General features: G+C 38.5%; 1 protein-coding gene across 8 annotated transcripts in view; it reads right to left on the reverse strand.

Moving 5' to 3' along the window:
• The window catches only part of LOC105841829 (polyhomeotic-like protein 3), a 363,837-nt gene that overhangs the window by 65,062 nt on the left and 281,207 nt on the right, over positions 1–17,568 (reverse strand). For all 8 annotated transcript variants that reach the window (XM_038012438.2, XM_062669801.1, XM_062669800.1 and 5 more), the window contains 4 exons: positions 6,025–6,184; positions 4,832–4,993; positions 3,080–3,251; positions 701–896 (listed from right to left, as the gene is read on the reverse strand). In XM_038012438.2, the coding sequence (XP_037868366.1) occupies positions 701–896; positions 3,080–3,251; positions 4,832–4,993; positions 6,025–6,184 (690 nt within the window). The remainder of the gene's footprint in view (positions 1–700; positions 897–3,079; positions 3,252–4,831; positions 4,994–6,024; positions 6,185–17,568) is intronic.

Genomic DNA, 17,568 nt, shown 5'->3' on the forward strand with positions numbered 1-17,568 from the left:
TTTGTTTAGGAGTCTTATATTACTGTCTTTAGCATGGTGTTTTGAATTGTTTTTTGAAATGTTATGGTATGCTATAAAAAGTTTCGATTGCATTGTGTAAATATGACCATTTTGCCCTTTAAACCAAAACATATGATTATTTGCAGTGGAAACTGGCAGGATGGTAGCATCATTTCATATCGGGTCGCGATAGATCCTACCGTCATGATAGATATAGGTGAAAATACCACGAAGAACAAAAATGATGTAACAGTTGCTCAAAAATATTGAGGTCGTATCGTCATGTCGTCTGATTTACAGACGATTAGGCCCTTATCATATAATAAACTCAAACTGACACTCAGGATATGATGATGATGAGGTTAACATTTGCAAGCACGTCTGTAAGCGTAAGTGCGTAAGTTGCTGATAAGACATTTTTTGGTCGTAGGACCTCTTGAGAGTCCGCGCGGGTAGGTACCACCCTGCCTACTTCTGCCGTGAAGCAGTAATGCGTTTCGGTTTGAAGGATGGGGCAGCCGTTGTAAATATAATTGGGACCTCAGAACTTATATCTCAAGGTGGGTGTCGCATTTACGTTGTAGATGTCTATGGGCTCCAGTAACCACTTAACACCAGGTGGGCTGTGAGCTCGTCCACCCATCTAAGCAATAAAAAAAAAAATGAAATCTGAGAATTGAAATTGTACATTGTTACTTGCCATCAGTGGAGACTCTATCCCGGTCGTCGCTGTCACTCCTGGCGCTGGGGCTGGCCGAGAGTCGAGCCCTTTTCGCGGCACTCTCACCAGCTGCGGAGAGGTCCAGAGGACTGTGCTCCGCGGTCGATCCGGTCGCTCCTGTGCGTTTGCGACGCGACCTCCCGCTTCGACTGATCCGCGAGATCGCTAATAAAGTCTGAGAAAAAACGCACAAATTTTAGTCTCATAGCCCGAATGAAAAATATTCAATGCATTTTACAGGCACAATGAATGCAAATATCTAGTTTGCAAATAATAAAGTCGTCGTGGCCTGAAGGATAAGACGTCCGGTGCATTCGTGTGTAGCGATAAACCGGTGTTCGAATCCCGCAGGCGGTTACCACTTTTTCTAATGAAGTACGTACTTAACAAAATATTTTCTGGATTGACTTCCACGGTGAAGAAATAATATCGTGTAATAAAAAAATCGCAAAATTATAATTTGCGTAATTACTGGTGGTAGGACCTCTTGTGTGCCCGCACGGGTAGGTACCACCACCCCGCCTATTTCGGCCGTGAAGCAGTAATGCGTTTCGGTTTGAAAGGTGGGGCAGCCATTGTAACTTGAGACCTTAGAACTTATATCTCAAGGTGGGTGGCGCATTTACGTTGTAGATGTCTATGGGGTCCGGTAACCACTTAGCACCAGGTGCCCTGTGAGCTCGTCCACTCATCTAGGAAATAAAAAAAATGAAAAAAAAAAAGTTCTTTGCATCAAATTCCAATTCTGGAACATTCTGTGTATCGATCGAACTTTGTGGCAGCGGTAACGGAGGGCGTATGATATTTTTTAAGAACTCAATTACCCAGCTCGCGGAGTGGCGTTAACCAAACACGAAAGGCGAGCCAGCGGGCCATTATCTGATCAAGAGCACTCTCGGATCGTAAGTGCCGAGCATTCATCATAATAACGTTCGGTGCCGTCACGCGCGCCGACCGCGGGTCAAATTGCAATCTATCTTTTTTAATTGCCGCGCGCACTAAAAAGGCGAATGCAGGTAATTCCAAACAAAAACAGACGGAGGCGTGCACGCGTGAAACGGACACGGTCGGGGCATGCGCGGGCGCGTGCCGACGATCGCCTCGCCCACAGTTCCCCCGGTAAGTGCTAAAACTGTGAGATTGTCATAAATCAAACGATTTATATTCAACTTCGCTACGCTTTATAGGAGAAAATAAACCAGAACTCGCGTTTCTTGTCCGAGATACGTTTAATTATCCATTACTAAATGGCTGCAATCTATTTGATACATCAAATAATAAAAACCCGGTGCCGAATAACTGTAACGATGCAATTTACTGTAAACTGCAGTCGTGTGCAAAAAGTCAGCTAATTTAAAAGTCGAGAGCTGTTTCGATTTCACATCCCATCACCAGCGTATCGTGGGGCGCGATTGTCGGCGCGCATGCGCGGCGCGTGCCTCCGCCAATTAGTGCAGCTCTAGTTGGCTTAACAGTGGAGAGTCTACGAGACGGTTCGCTGGCGTGCTCGCGTTGTTACAGGGTAAGAGGCACGGCACGTGTCCCACAGAAGGATAAGAAGCGAACCCAACATCGACTTCACCTCGTTTTTTTTTATTGCCCTTGTAGGCAGACGAGCATACGGCCCACCTGATGGTGAGTGGTTACCGTCGCCCATGGACTTCAGCAATGCCAGGGGGGCAGAGCCACGCCGCTACCTACCGCTTAATACTCTCCACAAGCCTCTTTTAAAGAAGGACACGTCATAGCGCTCAGGAAGCACCGTGGAGGGGAGCTCATTCCATAGCCGGATGGTACGAGGCTCGTTTGGATATCGGAGGAAGTTTAAAGGTCATCGACGTAATCGGATTTAATTATAACAGGAAACGAAGCGCCGGCAGCTCATCGCGCATTATGATTTCAATAGAGGGTCGTATTAACACAAACGAGGCACGCTCGATAGAGATGCCAGCCGTGATAACGCGTTATGAATTTTACGATCGCCCGAGACATTTTAATCACAGCCGTGAACTATGAAACACTGTATAGCGTGTAATTAAAACAGGAAGGTCAGTGAGCACTTGTTTTTATAATTAATATGAATTTCAAATGTGGTCTTTTGAAATGAAAACTCAGCTGACCGTAAATTATTTCAGAGGGGCAGTGGCCTTGTCTTAAGTAACGTACCGTATTATGAAGTAATAAACGTAAAAAGAGTTTGAAGCGGAGATTATTATGTTTTTTTTTTTTAATTTGATTACTTATCTTCAAATCGTATCCTTGTTCAGGGAAAAAAAACATTGTATAATTAATGAAATTTGACGTCATATTAAGAATTTAGGTAAAAGCTTGTATAGTAAAATAAATATGAATTCATACCTTTGTGGAGCTCATGTCGAACATGACTGGAAATGCTGGTAGTCTTGGAGGACCTCCCTGTTGTTTGGCCAATTTTGCGAACAGGCCTCCGAGGGGCGCGTCGATTGTGTCCGCTTGCGCCGGCGTCGCAGCCCGGGCCTCCGCTCCGTAGCCATTCATGCGATGAAAATAACTGCCGGCAAAAAGTATTATATGTTGACGACATAAATCAAAATTAAAACAACGTGTCACAGGATAATAGCAGGGTAAATATTCGTTTACAGAATTATAACGCATTCATTCCGAAGAGATTTATGTGATGAAAATTAAAACGCTTCAATTTTTCATTTCTTACATAGTTATTAATGAGATAACGTATTCACAGTTCATCAATGTGTCATATAAATTAGGAGGATGTTTTTGTTTTTTTAATTTTATTAAAATATTAATGATGTCGATTTACGAAATTGTTTTTACGATTTATTGTATTAGTTAAGTTAGCATTGCTTTTGTCGATGATATAGGTAGTTTATCGGCGCGTTTTTGGATTCGTCATCGACAAAGGGACGCCGAGATGCCTGTCGCGACGCTAATCAAAACGTATGGGTCACCGACCGCACTGCGGCAGATGAGCAATTCATTAATATAACATAAGTTCACGCGGAGACTATCGGGTTCTCACGAATCATGTAAATTTGTCGACTAAACGTAAGTTATCGAATCGATTAATATGCTAATTGCTTTGGGCATCACTAAGTCTGCCGGTCGGTGAACCTCGGGTCGCATGGTATTGTGACACGGACCGTGTGAAAAATATTGTTTCGGGACATCTTATCTTTAGACGGAAACGATCTTCTTAATGATAAACTGCTTCCCTTCTATACTAATGATTTAATATTTTACACGCAACCAGCCTTTTCGACGTTTGTAAATTAAAAATACTGTCTCTGGAGCGTTCAATTTTAATTAATGGATGTACTGTGTGACGACATGAAGTTATCGATTTTTATTATTTACCGTGACTTTTAATCGAGAGGTCGGGAAATGATATCGATTATACGAGACCTGTACACGTTGGAGTAATTTTAGTTTCATAGAATTCCTTTTTGTATATTTTATATAGCCGTCGCAGCACCGTGGTTTTTAAAGAATGTGGATCTCTATGATGACCTGGAGCTTTACTCAATCAGTAAGTATATATATCCGGCATCAATGCGCCACTTTGAGAAGACGGCACGACACGAAAACCCTCTTGTCGTGGCCGCTGGAAACTACATACCCGATCCTGTAGACCGAATGGTAAACAGTCGACGTCGCCCTAAATACGTCATTCTCCCGATCCATTAACGGTGCTTTTAGGTACCTTAAGCCCCGGTCACCGTCCTCGTAAGACGAGAGTAAATTAACCCATAAATAAAGCTCACTGAGTTTCTCGTCGGATCTTATCAGTGGGTCGGCCTCTGGCCTGAGCCTCGAGAGCTCACCTACACGCTAGGGTAGCTGTTTTTTTTTCTACCTATGCTGATAACCTTGAGAGGCTATTTTAGCTTCTCCTTGACGTGTAGGTGAGTTCACGGGGCTCAAACCGGGAGTGTTGCTAACACTGGCCGTAGCAAGAGCAGTGTTTCGCAGCTACCACCGCATCGGAAACGCGACCCACTGAGATGATCCGGCGAGAAACTCGTGGGCCTAGGGTAACCCTGATATAGCCTCTCAAGCCTATCAGGGGTCATCTAGCAGGGGTAGGATGTAAAAAAAAGCACGTGTACTTACTCGTTATTCGGTTGCGCGTTGTACCTAGCGGCAAGTGAGCGCATGATGTCCGAATAGTTGCGGGGCGGGTGCGCCGGCGAGGGTTGCGGCGCGGCGTGAGGGCTGCCCCGCTCGGGTGGTGTGCCCGGATACGAGGATGTCGACGGCGTCACGCTCCGGGACCTGGTTTCAGACAAGCACAAACCATTATTAAGTTTTACTGGTGGTAGGACCTCTTGAGAGTCCGCGCGGGTAGGTACCACGACCCTGCCTATTTCTGCCGCGAAGCAGTAATGCGTTTCGGTTTGAAGGGTGGGGCAGCCATTGTAACTATACTAGAGACCTTAGAACTTATATCTCAAGGTGGGTGGCGCATTGACTTTGTAGATGTATATGGGCTCCAGTAACCACTTAACACCAGGTGGGCTGTGAGCTCGTCCACCCATCTAAGAAATAAATAATAAAAAACTTCATCACAGCTACGCACTTCTTGAATCTTTCACTTCACCAACGAGGGTTAACTGGAAGAGAATGCCTACATGGCGTTAAGTTCGCCTTTTGTACACTATTTTGTGTAATCAAGAATTTTCATTCATTCATTCATTCATTATCAGACATATTCGTCTTCTCGCATTAAAACTGTATAATCTCAAAATTTACTAATTTTACAGGTGAGTGTTTTAAAGGTTTAACATGTAGTATTTTAAATATTAATCATCTTTGCAACATTATTTTTTTATTTTTTACCAGTTACATTATTTGTCTTTTAAAGTAAGATAAAATTATATTAATTTTGTTAATAGTCGTCAAAAAATAGGTAAAATAAAAAAATAAAAAAAATAAACTAAACTACGCTCTTTTGACAGTATTTAATTTTATGAGAAAAATACTAGTGATACCAAATGATTCCGCGTATTAACTCAATTTCAAATATTTTTGGAAATTGTGCACTTTTAATGCGAAAAGACGATATCGCACCTTTAGAATTTAAGTGGCTTAATCCTTGTATTATGGTAAACGCCAAAAATGTTATTCAAGAATTGTCAATATCCAATACGTAATTAAGGTCATTAACAAAAAAAATGTGGTATGTTATCACGCCTACACTTGTATCCACGTCTACCTGCCAGCTGTCTTAGCAGGTTAATATTTGGCTCATTGAATGAATACAGTTTTCCGCTTGCATTAGTATGCCTAGATTGATATATCCGTACCGTGATGCGTTGGAGTCGTGAGGGCTGAGTCTCTCGCTCTTGACGTGAGGAGCGTGTGCGGGAGGCGCTGGCGTCGGCGTCGGCGCATGCGCAGGCGACGCCGCAGCATCGCGCGCGCACCGTTGCGCCGCGCCTCCGCCCCCGCCCCCGCCCCCTTCACCTAAACAACAACATAAGAATAGAATGTAATAAACACAATAGTAAAAAATTCCGAGCATCTACACATAAGACTGATCCATGCACTTCACTGTGCCGCCACTGACCGACATAAGTGATTACAAATTACAAAATAAATAATAGTTTAAAAAAACTAACAAAATACGCTTTTATAGAAATTACAACTAAAAAATTTTAAATAAATTTTAATAAATTTGAATTAAGAATAGTGTAAGAAAAAAATATTTTATTGTAAAAAAGCGTGGGGTGCTTTTCAGGATATTATCAAAATAACCCTTCTACTCATATCTGTTGATAAAATATCTATAACTACTGATACCATGCATCCATACCATTATTTTCTATTTTTAGTTGGATTTTCTATAAGAGCGTATTTTGTTACTTTTTTTAAGCTATTACATATTTATTTTTCATTTTTTAGTTGAATTTCAATTATTTAAATTTTTTCCCCCTCCTTTTTTCAATTTTTTTTTAAATATTGAATTGTCATCGGTCTTTAATAAGTATACCAAATTTCGAGTTAATCCGACGTTTTAAAGGGGGTCAAAATCATGTTCAAAGATTCCGTTACAAACATATATACTAACCTAAATATACGTCTGAAGCTAATAAAAGCGTATTAAAAAGGTCACAGGCGGGCGCATAACAATTCTCAGCAATGAGCGATCGACTGAAGGACGAGGAGGAGGATGGCATCGCTTGGCATGATGATATGACTATGATCACTGGTTGTGTCTGTTTGTACGCAGTTCGAAAGGATTCGACGAGGGCTTTAAAAAAGCTTTCGATAAATACACCGCGATAGAATGCGATATTTGACATAGAGCGTGTTGTGTGAGGTTTTTTTGCTTTGGAGCTCTAATCACTGCCGGTCTTTATTTTTCAGAAATTTAATATGGTTTTTATTTTTTCACTATTGCAAAAGTCCGTCAAGTACATTTGAGTAGAACATAAATAAATGAATAAATTAAATGAAACAACAAATCGTAACTCTGACAATTGCCATACTTCTTCGATAGTCCGATAAAAAGTTTAGGTAAGACTATCCAAAGATAAATAATAATAGGTAAAATCAGTTAGGATTTGTACGCGAAAAAAAAAAAACTTAAATGCGTTAATTTTAACTTTTTTACTTGGATACATTCAATTTGAGTTCTGTTGCGGTTGTCCCTTTCATACCCTATTCGGGGCAGTTAGAAAGAGGAAACGGCTATAGAATTTTTCAAAATCCATTCTCCATATTCCGCGACACCCACAGTTCTTCTTAAATTGGCAAATAAAATTCAAATGCGTGCACCGGTATATGCATCGTTCACGGTTTGTCAGAACCTGTAGTTCGACATCGATTTGCTGTTGTCGGGTCTCTTTAGCGCGAATATGGGGAATATTTTACTGGTGGTAGGACCTCTTGTGAGTCCGCACGGGTAGGTACCACCGTGAAGCAGTAATGCGTTTCGGTTTGAAGGGTGGGGCAGCCGTTGTAACTAAACTTGAGACCTTAGAACTTATATCTCAAGGTGGGTGGCGCATTTACGTTGCAGATGTCTATGGGCTCCAGTAACCACTTAAAAGCAGGTTGGCTGTGAGCTCGTCCATCCATCTAAGCAATAAAAAAAACTGGTCCTCATTTCAAAACGCACACATACATTTCGGGAATGTCAACGTTTCAGATCCGGTCAGAAAGCGTGCGTGGAATCCCATGAAAATCCGAGATATTGGAGTTAATCAAGCTGGCATCTCGATTCAGAGATAGCATCGGCCGGTCCCTGTGATCTTGGCGGTTACCGCGAAACCCACGAGCCAGCGGAGACAAGATCTCAGCGATTAATTGCCGAGGTGTGAAGTGTTTCAGCTTTAAGACTTACGGTGACACTGGGTATGTAACATATTGCGTTGGTGACAAATTGCGCAAATGATTAACTGTCTTATATCGAAAGCCGAGTGTCCTATTTCGCACGTTTTTATTAGTTCACTTAGGCTGATTGATGAGCTACTAATTATCTTTTATCCTGCAGTCATTTTTTATTTTGAAGATGCCGTATACTAGTGGTCAAAGAGCCACAAAACGAACCTTCGGTCCAGGTGTTCAATATAGAGTAATCTCAGATCTCACTCTCTCCCAAGAAATTATGTATTACACGTAGCCGCATATGTCAAAAGATCCATAAAATAAAATTATAGCGTAATCCTGTTTCTTTATACAATATATTTACTGGTGGTAGGACCTCTTGTGAGTCCGCGCGGGTAGGTACCACCGCCCCGCCTATTTCTGCCGTGAAGCAGTAATGCGTTTCGGTCTGAAGGGTAGGGCAGTCGTTGTAAGTATACTGAGATCTTAGAACTTATATCTCAAGGTGGGTTTTTTTTTTTTTTTTATTGCCCTTGTAGGCAGACGAGCATACGGCCCACCTGATGGTGAGTGGTTACCGTCGCCCATGGACTTCAGCAATGCCAGGGGCAGAGCCAAGCCGCTGCCTACCGTTTAATACTCTCCACAAGCCTCGTTTGAAGAAGGACATGTCATAGCGCTCGGGAAACACCGTGGAGGGGAGCTCATTCCATAGCCGGATGGTACGTGGCAAAAAAGACCTCTGGAAACGCACTGTGGATGACCGCAGTGGCTCCAGGTAGTATGGATGAACTCTACTCCGGTGGCGGGCGGTACGATGGTAAAAACGAGATGCCGGTATCATCTCGAACAATTCCTCAGAGCACTCCTCATGGAACAAACGGTACAAAATGCAGAGGGAACCGAAGTCCCGAAGTCCCTCCGCAAGTGGGTGACGCATTTACGTTGTAGATGTCTATGGGCTCCAGTAACCACTTAACACCAGGTGGGCTGTGAGCTCGTTCGCCCATCTAAGCAATAAATAAAAAAAAAAAAAATAGTTTGTTTATGTGGTATTGCGATTTTTAAAAAGAAAAAATTGAACTACTGTGATCGAAGAAAAGCACCAAAAAATATGAATGAAAGTAAGTATGTCACGTTTTCACATTGAAACCACGAGTGCGATTTTAATATCATCACTTTAAAAATGTAATGAAATTAATAGGTTTAAAATATTTTTAATACTAAAATATAATATAGGCTACTTTTCATTCGACTGCTACGCAGTGGTGGGTTACCTGCCCCTACGATTTATGTTTCCTTCTGGCAGGCGAATAAAAAATATAACAGTCCACTTAACCACTTACTTAACCGCCACTACCTTTGCCCCACAGACATGGTAAGCATCAAAGTTTCCCAAACACTTATAAACCATTTTACTCATTTAAAAGAGCGCATATAATGTTTTCGTGAAAGGTAGGAGGTGGCGGGCCGCGCGGCAGATTTCCCATAAAGGCTGCGATGGATTACCCTTACTCGCAAGCACCAGACGCGCAGCCGGCACAGAAAATTGGCGCTGGGTTGTAAAAAATGACGGCCACAACCACTATGGCAAGAGTATAGTGACGTAAAAGAAAAAGAATAATGCTTTCGCGGCATAAATAGGCAGAAATAATTCATTATACCTCATTTTTAATAATTTGACAGCTTATTTACAAAACATATTCTGGCATAAATAGGTTACATTTTCATGATTGGATCATACTACATTGCCAATTTATTCAAATATAATCACCGATGCTATTAATGTATGCTGAATTTGAATATTGCCATGATTAAAATGGACATCCAAAAACTAGAAAATAAAATATCGTCGTATAAAAGTATTTTAGATTTAGACAAATCGCTTTAGATAAAACATAGAGCAAGATTTCACAAACTGAATGTTTTAGTTAATCTCGGCTTGTGTAAAGTATTTTCACATCGTAATTATACTAGATAAGATCTGGGCACTATACAGCATTGCTGTTAGGAAGAAAAAAAAAGCGTATTTCGCATTCTGGTAGCGGTGACAGTAACTAAGTTAAAAAAAAAAAAAAACTCGTTCGCATACATTGACCGTTCCGAGATCAGATGTCTTAAGATAAGGCTGTTTGGTAACGAATGCTTTGAATACTTTCGTGTCGAAAATTAAAAATAGCTTTAGTTTCTAGCTGCTGTTTCTGTTCAACTTTGATATCTGTTAAACTTTGACTTAGACTCTTTTAAATTATGAATACGATCTTTATTTACATTTACGCAACTTTTTGAATTTCTAATTATGATATTGGTCTCCTAATTTTACTGTTCAGCTCTTTTTTGTGCAACCCAGCTGTGGTAATGGATTCCAGTAACCAATTAACACAAAGTAGATCACGAGTACAATGTCACAGTCGATTTGAAAATGTTATCTTAATCTATATATCTGACTAGCTTTTGCCCGCGACTCCGCCCTTGTGGAATACAGTCAAAATCTGTTATAACGACATCGAAGGGACTGCTCATATTCAGTCGTAAAAACCGATAGTCGTAACAACCGGTGATGTTTAATGTGTATCGTGCAAGTACAAACAAATCGATAGGGAATTATTGGAAAAATATATTTACATAATACGCGATTTTTCTTCAATATTAATTTGTTTTCTTTTTCTTTGCAACATTTTGAAAGTTTCACGAATAACCCCACAAAGTTTTGGTGCGTCTTATGTATAGATAAGTAACAAACTAACTGAAGAGATATGAAGCAGCGGGCTTTGACTACCGCATGCACGTGTTTTGTTTCTAAGAATTTTTTTTTTTTTTTTTTTTTTTTATTGCTTAGATGTGTGGACGAGCTCACAGCCCACCTGATGTTAAGTGGTTACTGGAGCCCATAGACATCTACAACGTAAATGCGCCACACACCTTGAGATATAGTTCTAAGGTCTCAGTATAGTCACAACGGCTGCCCCACCCTTCAAACCGAAACGCATTACTGCTTTACGGCAGAAGAATTAGAAAAGACCCTACACTAAACTAAATCCTATTGTTTTCTTTCCTGATTTTAATAGCCATTGAAGACAAATGTGGATACCTATTCAAATTGTTTACAATACAGCTTAGCCGGTCGTTCTAACAGATCTAATTCTCCGAAATATTAGTTAAATGTGGTCGTTTTATGAGGTATGTCGTTATTACCAATGTCGTAGAAAGCAATATTTTTAATAAGGCGGTCATATGGCATTCAGCCGGGACCTTTGTTCTTGGTTATTATAACCGGCATGTTGTTCTAAACGATGTCGCAGTAAACGGTTTTGACTGTAGTTACTTTGGCATAACGCTAAATTTTACCCCCCACTTCATTTACGTAGAAAGTGAAAATATTTTGAAACATTCTTTATTGGTGCTCCAATTGTATCAGTCTTACCGTGTTATATAGCCTTCCTCAATAAATGGCCTATCCAACACTGAAAGAATTTTTCAAATCGGACCAGTAGTTCCTGAGATTAGCGCGTTCAAACAAACAAACTCTTCAGCTTTATAATATTAGTATAGATTGTGATTTAGTTTTCCGTCTTAAAGAGACCTTCCTCTATAGAACATTGCAATCACTTGTAAAGAAACATAAACAATTATTTATATAGACTATTTGACGAAAACCAGTATGAATTATTAAGAAACTAACTGCTTTACACAATAGAGTTATTAAGAGAGTAAAATAAAAGATCGTAAAAATCGCATTACGTTTTCCTTGTCAAATAAAAAAAGGCTATTCCGAACGCATTTCATGGCGCTATCTAATTCAACTTTTGTATAATGTCAAAGATAATTCTCGATGTCAGTTTTATTACAGAATTCCCATTCGGACGGACGACAAAAAATATAGACATCACATTATTAAAGAAATAAGCCTACGCTTCGATGGTTGATTGAGTAGATTGAGAGACCAGTCGATCGTAACAATGAAGTGATCATTCTTTTGGATATAGTTATCGTTGTAATAGCTATTTTATATGTTTTAAAATGTATTAGCACCGACGAGTGAAGACATTGAGGCTATGAAACAAAAACTAGAATTCTAGAGTTGGCCTTCGAATTATAAATTTCGTGAGTAGATTAAACCGCGCTTTTAAAATGAACTGTAGTTGAATAATGTTGAAAAAATGAGTATAAATCAATATACATGTTCCTACATTTTTTATAAAGTGAAAATATATATACACGTTGGATTCAGCTTAAACTTATTTTCAAGCAACAAAAAGTCAATTAACGATTTGGTTCTTACTGAAAGTATTCCGGATGCCTGTATAAAATTACAAAATATAATATTTTAAATTTAATAAAAAGAAAACGAGGGATAATTTAAAAACCAGTCAAAGGCGGCAGACGTACATTGATGGGGTAAATAAACGTATAAATATTATAAATAAAAATAACCCAACGTTGAAAATAAATTTCGATTTCGCTTCTGTAGTGTTTGTTGAGAACTATAAGATTTTAAACCTAAATGACTAAATACGAATTGAAATTTAAACCTCAATTTTTAGATAGACAACACGAGATTCATTCCTTTTGCTAATTGTCGCGCAAGACTGACAGATTGGATGACGATATAAAGGATTCGTACAAAAATGGCTGCGTAACACTAAAAAGCAAATTTGACCTCTCTGTTCTGTCAGTGTCACAATTGTCTCAAATAACTCATAGTGATATGTTGTGTGAACAAAACTTTTATTTGTACCAGTTACAAATAACCTGTTGTAACTTTATATTTAGTCTTTTTATCGGAATAGGTGTCCGTTAATGGGCACGTTGATAATCTTAATGTTATTACTTGAATTGGGCTATAAAGATTTATATTTCTAGCTTTCAAATGTAGACGGACCTTAAAAACATTGTTTTAATGTGTGTCTTGTTTTTAGTGTGTATGTTTATTGGTGATTTTTACTGTCATAATAATTTAATTTGAAACATATAAAGGTTTGTTTAGATAGAATTTAAACCTATCCTATGCGAGGTACTGTTAAATCTAATCCAAATAGCGCTGAAATAATCTATATATTAATACGTGAAGCAAAAACTTTGTATCCCTTTTTACGAAAATTGCGCGGACGGAGTAGTATGAAATTTTCCACACTTATAGAGAATATAGAGAAGTGCACAATGCTAATATTTTTTTCAAACAATGCATAAAAGATACATTAAATCAATAAAGAAAACACTACACACACTACATACCATGTATTTGACGCACACACGAATGCATACTATTTATTGTCAAACTTTTGTTCTTGACGTCTGTGGTCAAATTGAGAATAGATTAAACATTGTTTGTCTTTATTAATATATTTTTTTAGTGTAGTCTTGGCGAAATTTGTGATTATAGAAGTGTAAAATAGAATCATAATAGTGTACAAACTTACAATTCCAATTAATTATAGTCGAATTTCGACTACTGCGGGACCTCTAGTGTTATATTAAAATATCATACGATGAGTTTCGCATAATAATAACAATAATAATATGATTAAATATTTAATATGTGAGAACGATTATTGCAAAGTAATTTTTTAGTTTTTTTTAAAACATACAGCAATCGATAAAAGTATAACATATTCTATCATTCTATTCACCTTCCAAACAATAGAATATCAAATTACTAACACAATATCTTGCGCATCAAAAAAAAAACCTATTGTCGGAACAAAAACTGAATACTTATTTATTAATATTTTATTCCATTGAATACCCGGACCGATGTATGTTGGCCTAATGCTTTGTATTACGAGAAAATTATTATAAATTGATACATTCAAGTTTGGACATATAATATGTTTTGGTTTGTGGGCACGCGAGCCGCGTGGGCGATCAGAATAGGTTTATTTCATGTAAACGACAGAAAAATATTCACTTTCATTGATAAAGTTAGATTGTGTTTGGACCACAGACGACGAATTCAGGATTTGTTCGAGACTGGGTAGGCAGATAAGGCATCGTGTGCCGGCGATCCGTCAGACTTTATGGTACAGATGTTTTTTTTTGTTTTTTTTTTGCTTAGATGGATGGATCAGCTCACAGCCCACCTGATGCTAAGTGGTTACTGGAGTACATAGACATCTACGACGTAAATGCGCCACCCACCTCGAGATATAAGTTCTAAGGTCTCAGTATAGTTACAACGGCTACCCCACCCTTCGAACCGAAACGCATTACTGCTTCACGGCGGAAACAGGCGGGGTGGTGGTCCCAAGTGGTCCTACCACCAGTGATTACGCAAATTATAATTTTGCGGGTATGATTTTTATTACACGATGTTATTCCTTCACCGTGGAAGTCAATCGTGAATTTCTATTTAGGTTGTGTAGGACAGCATCGGAGTGCGGAGGTGCGCTGTGTACATCCTCATGTATCTGCATAATTTAAAGGCATGTATCGTTTTCCATTGTGGCACTGAAACGTATCGAAGTGGGCTCGTGGAATAGATACGTCGTAATGTAGTCCATGATTTGGAACAACAGAATATTGGTTTTTCTTTGCAGTTGTTTTAGTGAATTATAGATCGACGCTTTTGAAATGTGGTGTTGGCGATGGATGTTGCGAATTCCATGGACGGCGCGCCGGACCAACCTATCCATTCTGAAGGAGCTCGGTATTGCCACAAGGTTGTCCGCTATCTGCTTCCTACTTCGGCCATATCGCTCGTAGAGGCCTCGATAGCTTAGAGAAGCTGATGGTAGTTGGTTAGGTTGACGGGAGAAGATCACGCGGACGCCAACATACTCGCTGGTCTGATCTGGTAAAGACACTCACTGGCCTGCCAATAACCGAGGCTATAAAGACCGCCGAGGACAGGAAGACTTGGGGAAGCATTGTGTATCGAGTGGTCCACATTTCAAATTAGACACGACCTTCAGCAACGAAGAGACCGACTCAGAAGAAGAAGATGTGCCACCATTTTATGCCCGTTTTTACCGGGAAGCAGTCATTCCTTCAAGTTTTAAGGGTGAGTCGGAGAGTCATTATAAAATACAATTCACACTTCGAGCTCATGTTTCGTCTACTTGGGTGGCGGTATCTGCGTTTGATGTCTAAGCGCGCGCAATTCAAATATATATAATGATAATATTAAAACAAAAGGAAAAACGGGCCAGTAAAAACCACACGTTTTTCCAACAGAGCTTTAGCATTGAAAATCTTGCTTTTGTTTTGAGTTCAGTTAAAGTTAATTTCATTTAAACGAATTCCTAATGAACTGTGATATGAGTGAGCGACCTTACAAGACAAATATTAGATTGTTTGTTTGATTACATTTTATTTTTTAAAATTGTGTTGCCTCAATTGAAATTTCTTTGACGGTTTAATCTCGCGATTCTTTACTGTTGTTATCTATATATTAATACGTGATGCAAAAACTTTGTATCCCTTTTTACGAAAATTGCGCGGGCGGAGGAGTATGAAATTTTCAACATTTATAGAAAATATAGAGAAGAAGTGCACAATGCTAATATTTTTTTAAATAATGCATAAAGGATACATTAAATCAATAAAGAAAACATTACACACACTACATACCATGTATTTGAGGCACACACGCATGCATACTATTTATTTATTGTCAAACTTTTGTTCTTGTCAAATTGAGAAGAGATTAAATATTGTTTGTCTTTATTAATATATTTTTATAGTGTAGCCTTGGCGAAATTTGTGATTATAGAAGTATAAAAATACAATCACAATAGTATACAAACTTGCGATTCCAATTAATTATAGTCGAATTTCGACTACTGCGGGACCACTAGTATGTATTATTTCGGATAATTTCGAATATTTTACAGTTTTCGTGAACGAACGACTTATGTTAACTCAATAGCTTTAAAGAAACAGATTTGACATCTTCGCAATAAACGGATTGTACCAGTATTTTCTAGAACTAGTTTCCTTAGCGATTGCATTTTCTAGTCAATTATGCATGACGTATGTTTTGTTGTGTGTGTGTGTGTGTGTTGTGATGTGAATGGCAATAACTGAGGTTTACGATATCTGTTATTTAGTTAAGACAGTGGGATTTTATTACAGGACTGTTCGTTTTATCACTTCGTTCTAAAATTTTCTTTTTGTTTGTAGATTTAATTGGGAATTATAATTTACTCGTGTTCAGGCGTTACCCGTCAATTTATATGATGGCTGTGTTTCTTAGATATACTGCTTAAAGGTTATCTATATTTTAATTGGACTGTGGACCGCCTGATCGTTTCTAATGGACATCATTGCTACTACTGATTGATTTACATGCAAAAATAGGATAGCCTAGTCGCCTAGTTGTTGATGGTTGAACAACACGATCGACTTCCACGGTGAAGTTATAAGATCGTGTAATAAAAACCAAACCCGCAAAATTATAATTTGCGTAATTGCTGGTGGTAGGACTGTTTGTGAGTCCGCACGGGTAGGTACCACCGCCCTGTCTATTTCTGCCGTGAAGCAGTAATGCGTTTCGGTTTGAAGAGTGGGACAGCCGTTGTAACTATACTGAGACCTTAGAACTTATATCTCAAGATAGGTGGCGCATCCAATCCAGAACCAAATCAAAACACACGAAATACTAAAAATAATGGCTTCTGATTATACATAGCTTTTTTACTACAAAGCTTTTGAAAAACTCAGTTATAGCAAGTCCAAAAATAGTGTAACAATAGTATAATACTAAACTAGTACATACGACGATACAATTGTTTGTTAATTAAAGAAATCGTTAACAATATCTATGATTAATTTATCTTTGACAAGAGACAACTGTCATGATAGTTGACATGATAAAGATCTTGTTTTATTTATTATATAACAAATATTTCCGATATCATTAAAGAACTAAAAGGAATAAAGTCTTAATAATTAATGTATCAATGGGCAGTCCAATCGTTTTGAGCGACTTCTTTTGAACGAAAAAGTATTATTTGGTAATTAAGGAAGACATTTTCCAATTATGAATTTTTTACTATGAAAAATAAAACATTCAAAATCAATTTCTGTATTTTTGTTAATTACATAGCATTAAAGATTATCAAACACACACACACACACACACACACACACACACACACATAAATCATAGAAAAAATAATTGATTACAACACTGAAATGTCCCATAAAGTAAATGTTAACACTTCAATGTAACCAACATTGTTGCAACGCTGCTTTTACTTTAGCCATTACAAACTAAATTCAATTAATAGTGTAATGAAGAGACTAAAACCTTTACAGTTTCACAGCGTCATAAATAAGAATCGTTTTCACCGTGTGTAATATGGTTTCAAGCCTGACACCTCCAATCAGTAATGAAGTCGTTCTATCCGGACGCGACATCAAAATTTTACTTCGAACGCATCGTCAATGTTAGTATAGAATAATTTACGATGAGTTATGTCCACGGGTGTAAATTTGTATAATAAAATTGTTAATATAGCGCTCATGTCAATTAACCTATGCCCTATTAGAGTGTTTGGTTTTGTTTATTGTGTCTG

Source organism: Bombyx mori, chromosome 8, assembly GCF_030269925.1.
Source record: "Bombyx mori chromosome 8, ASM3026992v2".
Taxonomy (NCBI): Eukaryota; Metazoa; Arthropoda; class Insecta; order Lepidoptera; family Bombycidae; genus Bombyx; species Bombyx mori.